The 7,357-nt window shown below is 48.5% G+C and overlaps 1 protein-coding gene across 1 annotated transcript in view; it reads right to left on the bottom strand.

Moving 5' to 3' along the window:
- The window catches only part of TEDC1 (tubulin epsilon and delta complex 1), a 174,596-nt gene extending 171,294 nt beyond the window's left edge, over nucleotides 1-3,302 (bottom strand). The window contains exons 1-2 of the mRNA XM_075067994.1: nucleotides 3,171-3,302; nucleotides 907-985 (exon numbers count right to left, since the gene is read on the bottom strand). Of these exons, the coding sequence (XP_074924095.1) occupies nucleotides 907-985; nucleotides 3,171-3,293 (202 nt within the window). The 5' untranslated portion in view covers nucleotides 3,294-3,302. The remainder of the gene's footprint in view (nucleotides 1-906; nucleotides 986-3,170) is intronic.
- Between the last annotated feature and the right edge of the window lie 4,055 nt (nucleotides 3,303-7,357).

Raw genomic sequence — 7,357 nt, 5'->3', positions numbered from 1 at the left:
ATATGTTAATATCGAATTTAGCGCTACTCCTTTCGTCGGGGAGGAGTACAGAAATCGATCTAAAGAGCCCTTTATATCGATATAAAGGGCGTTGTAGTGTGGACGGGTACAGCGTTAAATCGATTTAACGCTCTTTAAATCGATTTAAACACGTAGTGTAGACCAGGCCTGAGGGATGTCTGGGGAAGGCATAGACCTGGGGACTAGCACTGTGTTTGGAGTAATGTATATTTAAATAACCAACAGTGATTAAGCTCTTTCCTTTGACAAGATGGTAAAAAAGCCAACCTGTACGCAGGCTCTCTCTGTGACATGGTGCCTGATTATAGCTGTATTTTACACCCTCTCTAAAGTACATACACATAGTGGATTCCTTCTTTACTCCGAGACTTGGCTCCACAACACAGGCTGTATAGCAGGCACAATTCATCCATTATAATATGCAGCCCTAAGGTAAGATTTAATGGCACTTTACTGTGGAGTCAAATGTCATTTTTAGGAGAAAATAAGAGATTAGAGAGGAAGTAAACCTGTTTTCTGTAATTATCTCTGAGTATTCTGAGGACTTGTAAGGCCAATGCAGAGTGTAAATGCAACTGCAGTCACCTGTTAGGTAAAAGGCACCAAACAAGCAAGAGCCTACAGCTGATGAGAGAACATCCAGCTTGCCTGACTGAAACCTCATTAACATGGATAAAACAAGCTCCGTATGAATCAACAGGCTCTGATGAACAAATCCATCTTCATATCTTTCATGCAAGAATTAGGGTCAACAGGATAAACTGAGATCTTCAGAACGGCATCTGAAGCCCCCAGTGCTGGGCTGCTGAGGAAGGGGAGCTCTAAGTCCAGATCAGGTCACTCCCAGAAACCTTACAAGCAGCAGGAGGGAAAATACTTTATTACCTATGGTATCAGGCTCAGTCCATCCTCCGTCATGGATTTGCTTTAGAAGAGAATACAGCAGCCTCCAAATCTGCAAACTCTGTGAAAGATCAGAAAGGAAACATCAGCATTCCGAAGAGTTGCCATGTATTTGTCTTTAATTACTCAGCACTGGCCATTGCCTGGAACAACACAAAGTGCCCACTCAGCAAGAAAAGAGGGGAAGGATAGGTATTGCCCTGTGCTTCCTCAGATTAATGGCAATAACATGAAGATTGTGCATTCAGCAAAAAAAAATGTTACAGGGTTGTTGATTGCCTGGAACAATTGGGCACCTCTCTCCCACAACCACACAACAGCACTGCTTCTAAAAAGGCACAGCCACACACAGCACACTTTATACTTATACCAGTTTGTTCTGGGATGCTTGAAAGAAATGTCCTATAATGCTGCAAGAGCAGGGGCTTTAGGGTAATTTGTTAACATCAGGCATTGCATTGTGGGTTATTATTACGAGAACTAGCTCAATCAATGTAGTTAGAAGCTAGGACAGCACGGTTACAGACTATGACAGTTTAAGGAAAGCCCTCCTACAAGGAATTGCTGCCAACATTTGTAAAATGCCTAGACAAATACAAAACAGCCTATATGCAGAGGTAAGTCAAGGCCTTTCCGCCAATGGAGTTTCCAAAGCCCTAGCACAGAGGGGGCCTAAGACCATTCAGGATAAAGGGAGAGAAGTATACTCTGAGTGACAAGCAGAATGTGCTGAACACCAGAAGTGTCCAGCTTCAATTTGGGCGGGGGGAGGAGGAAGGGGAGTAGAAAACAGAAGTTTCCAGGAAATTCTCCAAGAGCAGGAATTTTTCAGAGCTTCTAAACAAGATTCTAAGCAAGAGAAGACATGGAAAGAGATCATCCCACTGAAAAGAAAGGAAGGGCAGCATGGAGACAAGGGAGACTATTTTGCTCTTGGATTTAGAAGATTATTTCCCTCTAATGTAAATGGAAGTTGATCATGCATATCTGGCTGTCTGGGCCTTTTATTTCCCAACATGGGGGGAGGAGGAAGCTGGAGTCACTACAGGGATGGCTGACATATCATGACTAAAGGGCCTCAGGTGGGTTATGAGAATAACTTCACGGTGGCAGGTGAGATGGGGACACTATAGAATCAAGGTTTCAGAGGGAATGTGACTGTCAGGCATAGGAACGGGGAAGGATATGCATCCCTAGATTTGAAAAAGTGTGTATTTAGAGCACCAGAAGTATTCCCGAATAACTCTGTATGTGGAGATTCTTAGTACAGAATAAGGGTGTCCACCTATTGAGTTATTCAGCAGTTATTCCAAAATAACTCAATGTGTAGACAAACCCTTAGGTGGTGACATTACAGGGATTACAGCAGAGGGGTGCCAATGCTACCAGGTGGTGACAAGCTAGTGAAGAACACCATGGAGTGCTGGAGGGCACAGATACACAGAGCTGTACAGATTAGCTATACGAACAGTATGGAGGCATTATTTTAATAAGAACTAGCGAGTAATATTGAATATTCACACAGCACCATCCCATCCACACACCTTAAAGTGTTTTATACTACTGAGTGTTATTATTCCTCCTTTACAGCAGGCAAAACTGATGCACAGACCTTGTTGCCACTGGGGATTTGTTCCAGCCCCGCTCACTGGTGTACCTGCCTGGTGCAGCTGCCCAGTGCAGACCCTACTACAAGCCACAATATGCACCACTGCAGTGTGATCTGGTTGCCACTGGGCTGAGTGGCAAACTGTGCTTATATCAGCTACACCTGTCTCACCACGAGCTTGCAACTGGGCAGCTATGCCAAAGGCAGGAATATCCAACATGAAGAAAGCCTGAGTGCCCAAGAAAGTTGCCCAGGGTCCCACCACAGGGGGTGATGGTATGGGAGAAGGGATGACATTACAAGGGTAAAAAGAGAAGCAGGCATTAATGTGATGGGGCAGGGAGGATCCTGTAGGGTAGCGGGGGCAAACCCGAGATGTAGACGGATGCTATGGGTCAGTATGGGGGGAGGGGTATTGCTATGGGGCAGGGGCCACTGAGAGGAGTAGGGGTGCAGTGAGGTGGCACTGTCAGGGGACAGTGGTGTTGCTATGGGGCAGTGGGGACGGGAGGGCGTTGCTATGGGTCAAGGAGGGGCCAGCGATATTGATACGTCTAGCGGTGATGCCGTGGGGCAGAGGGGACAGTGCTGTTGCTATGGGGCGGAAGGGATCGGTCCCGGCTTCCCCCGCTCTCACCGCCTCGGGCCGGTCGAACTTGGCGAGGCGGAAGGTCTCCGGGGCGGGCCGGCTGCCCGGCGGCAGAGCCCGGCACAGCGCCCCGATAGCCGCCGGCAGCGCCCCAGCCCGACCCCGCCACATCCCGCTTCTGACTCCGACACTCGCCGCCCAGCGCCGCGCGCCTCCGCTCAAACGGCGCCTCCACGCTATTGCGCAGGTGCACACGACCCGCCTCCCAGGGCGCATGTGCAAGGTGGGCAGGCGTGCGCAATGGACAAGTGAAGCCGCGCGGAAGCCGTTGCCCTCGCGTGCGCCCTTGGTACTGCCCTTTCTCGGAGCACGTGGCCGCGTGCTAGGCTCCCAGCGCTGGGCCAGGCTGCTGCGCGCTGGTGTCTCCCGGTCTGGGACTGGCAGAGCCAAGCAGCCTGGAAATCCCGCAGCAGGGCTCTAGCGGGTCCAGCCCAGAGCTCGTTGCCAGGCTGGCCTTTGCTGTCAGGCTGGAGGCTAGACATGTGCAGAGGGCTTTGCAGGAAAGCTGAGAGTCTGAGCTCACTTTACCCAAGCAGCTTGGACTTTATGCAGCGGCCTATTATCGCCTAGGCCAATAAGGCCTAGGCCTAGGGCGGGAAATTTGCATGGGCAGAAAATTTGCTTGGGACCCTTCCCCAACTCTGCCCCTTCCCCAAATCCCCAGCCCATTTCTTCCCCCAGGTGCGCTGCGCTTCCCTCCTTCCACCTCCCTCCCAGGCTTGCCATGCGAAAGAAGCGAGTAGTGGCATGCTTGGAGGAGGCAAGGCAGAGGTGAGCTGGGACCCACGGGCGCGGGAAGTAACCTGAGGGGGCCGGGAACTGCTCCCTGCGCCAGCTCACCTCCGCTCCACCACTGCCACCCCCCCGAGCATGTCGTAACTCCCTTTTTCCCCCCTTCCTCCCAGGCTTGCTGCGCAAAAGCACAGGGAGGGAGAAGCGAGTAGCGGCGCAATTGGAGGAGTCAGAGCAAAGGTGAGCTGGGGGTGGCGGGCGCGGGGAGTGACTCTTGGGAGTGGAAGCAGGGAACCGCTCCCTGCCCCAGCTCACCTCCACTCCACTGCAGCCATCCCCTGAGCACGCCACAACTCCCATTCACCCCCTCTCTCCCAGGCTTACCACAGGGGAGCAGAGGTGAGCTGTGGGGGGTGGCAATTTTTTGAGGGCCTAGGGGCACCAAATTTGTTAATCCTCCACTGACATTATGTAGGCAGGGATAGGAAACCTGTGGCACGCGCCGTGAAGGTGGCATGTGAGCTGATTATCTGTGGAACTCACACTGACCAGATCCTGGCCACCGATCCAGGAGGCTCTGCATTTTAATTTAATTTTAAACGAAGCTTCTTAAACATTTGAAAAACCTTATTTACTTTACATACAACAATAGTTTCGTTATATATTACAGACTGATAGAAAGAGACCTAAAAACATTAAAATGTATTACTGGCACACAAAACCTTAAATTAGAGTGAATAAATGAAGACTTGGCACACCATTGCTGAAAGGTTGCTGACCCCAGATGTAGTGCATAAAATGTCAGGAGATGGGCACTAAAATCACCAGAGTGGGCACCCGCTTAAGGTCTCTGGGCCCCACCACGCTCTAAACATTTATTGCTGTGTGACTGGGCAGGTTCCCGCCAGGAGCGGGCACAGCTGTGGAGCACCTTGTGGCTGGGACTCAAGAGCTGGGGGCTGAGGCTCCAGCATACTAGTCTGTCCAGGATTTCTTCTTCCTACACTAGCACGTATGTTGGTATAACTTATGTTGTTCAGGTATTTGAAAAAAAAAACCCCGAGCGACATATGTTTCACCAACAGAAACTCTAGTATGGACAGCACCATGTCTCCCTTTGACAGCTACCGTTGCTCATTGGGAGTGGTTTAATTATGCTGATGGGAGAGCCGTCTCCCATCGGCACAGAGCAGGGAGTGGCAACCTTTCAGAAGTAGTGTGCTAAGTCTTCATTTATTCACTCTGATTTAAGGTTTTGTGTGCCAGTAGTACATTTTAACGTTTTTAGAAGGTCTCTTTCTATAAGTCTATAATATATAAACAAACTATTTTTGTATGTAAAGTAAATAAGGTTTTTTCAAATGTTTAAGAAGCTTCATTTAAAATTAAATTACAATGCAGAGCCCCCAGACCGGTGGCCAGGACCCAGGTCCGGCGCTTCCATTTAGGCGACCTAGGCAATCGCCTAGGGCGCCAGGATTATTGGGGGGTGGCATTTTGCCAGGGGGACAGCAGACAGCTCCGGTTGACCTGCCGCAGGCATGCCTGCGGAGGGTCCGCTGGTCCCGCGGCTCTGGTGGACCTGCCGCAGGCGTTCCTGCGGACGGTCCGCTGGTCCCGCGGCTCCAGTGGACCTCCCGCAGGCACGCCTGCAGCAGGTCCATTGGAGCAGCGGGGCGGCGAAATGGCCTTGCGCCTAGGGCACCAAAAACAGTGGTGCCGGTCCTGCCAGGACCTGAGCAGTATGAGAGCCACTGACAATCAGCTCGTGTGCCGCCTTCGGCTCGTGTGCCTTAGGTTGCCTACCCCTGGCATAGAGCGACTACACAGGAGATCTTGCAGCTGCGTTGCTGCATCAGTACAGCTATGCCACTGTAAAGTCTGTAGTGTATACATGACCAAAGATGCTGATGTGTTTCACTCATCTGTCTTGTGAAAAATGTAGCTATTCTGACATTTCATCTCAGTTTAGGACAGAATCAAGTGTTGAAATATGAGAATTGCATGCTGGACAGGAATTCTGATTTTCAATCAGCTCAGAGGGGACAATAAGTAACCAGAATCAGTCATTTAAACATTCACATATCAAATAACGCAGTCCCAGACTAGCATCCTAACTCTGGACAATTCTTCCTTTCCAGTTCTCTTTCTTATCTAGCCAATGGCCACACAGATATAAAACATGTTTTTGAATACTCATATGAATCTACCAGTATGAGAACATGGCTACTTAGCTAGGCCCACATAAGCAAGGAAAAGATACCTATAAATAACATTTGAGTCACAAACAAAAGTCGTGTTATTACAGGATTACTTTTATTGTGCCTGATCCTGAAAACATTTATGCATGGGAATGGCATGTGAATAGCTTTACTTAAGCAAGATAGTTCCATTGACTTCACTGAAACTACTTGAGGAAGTAAGTTACTTACAAGTAGAGCTGTTAGGAAAAGTTAAAAAGAAAGTCAGAAATTTTTTTAAAAATTGTTTCCATTTTGTTGGGTTCCAAAGGGACCTGCATCTCATTTTTTCAAAATTGTATTAAATACTTTTATCAAGAATATTTTGGGACCATTATGGGAATTTTTTGTTTATCAAAATCCTGCTTCTTTTTGAGTTAAAAAATGTCACTCTATTGATAATGTTTAAGGTCAAAAATTCCCTTCAAAATGTTGCCAAAAATATTACTGGGAAAAAATTGGAAAAAGGCAACATGCTTCACAGAAATTTTAATTTTTAAAAAGGAAAAATAAAAATGTCCAATTAAAAAGCTTTTTGGTCAAAACATTTCAGCTGTACTCCCCTGCAGATATTTGCAAGATTGGGCCTAAAAAAAAACATGCTCTGTGTTAGCCCCCACATTCTAACCCTGGTGGATACCCTGGGTAAAACATAGCTTCTGTTTGACCACATAAAATGGGTCTGGACTTTTCAAATAAAGGCATAATGCTGATATCTGTGAGATAATGAGCATAACTGTCCAACTCCCCTTCTGCCAAAAGCAGCAGAACTCTGGAAATGTTTCCCTTGGAACCAGCCAGAGTGATCTGGGGATTTATGAGCTTGTTCCACCACCTGCTCACATGTACACCTCACTGAGCACCCTGGTCACCTGTCACAGGAGACAGCCCCTTACCTCCTCACAGGGACTGTCTGAGCTCCTCTCTCTCTGCTCTTGCCACCTCTTTATATTTGCATTTTGTCCCTCCCTCTCTTTCCCTGTTGTGTCATGATGGCCAAGACACTGAGCATCAAGCTGCCCTGCTCTCACTCCGGCACTATGCTGACCTCACCCTGACATCACAGTGCTGGGCTCTGTGCAGGGAGGATGATGTCATGGTGCTGAGATGAGACAGGAAGCTGCTCCAGAAAATGTTATGAGTCCTATGCCCCTTCCTGCATAAGCCCAGGAGAGAAGGCCCTGGCACACTTTGCTCACAGGA

The sequence above is a fragment of the Chelonoidis abingdonii genome, chromosome 7 (genome assembly GCF_003597395.2).
Source record: "Chelonoidis abingdonii isolate Lonesome George chromosome 7, CheloAbing_2.0, whole genome shotgun sequence".
Taxonomy (NCBI): Eukaryota; Metazoa; Chordata; order Testudines; family Testudinidae; genus Chelonoidis; species Chelonoidis abingdonii.
The sequence above is the reverse complement of the archived record's forward strand: the minus strand, read 5'-3'. Positions and strand labels throughout refer to the sequence as shown.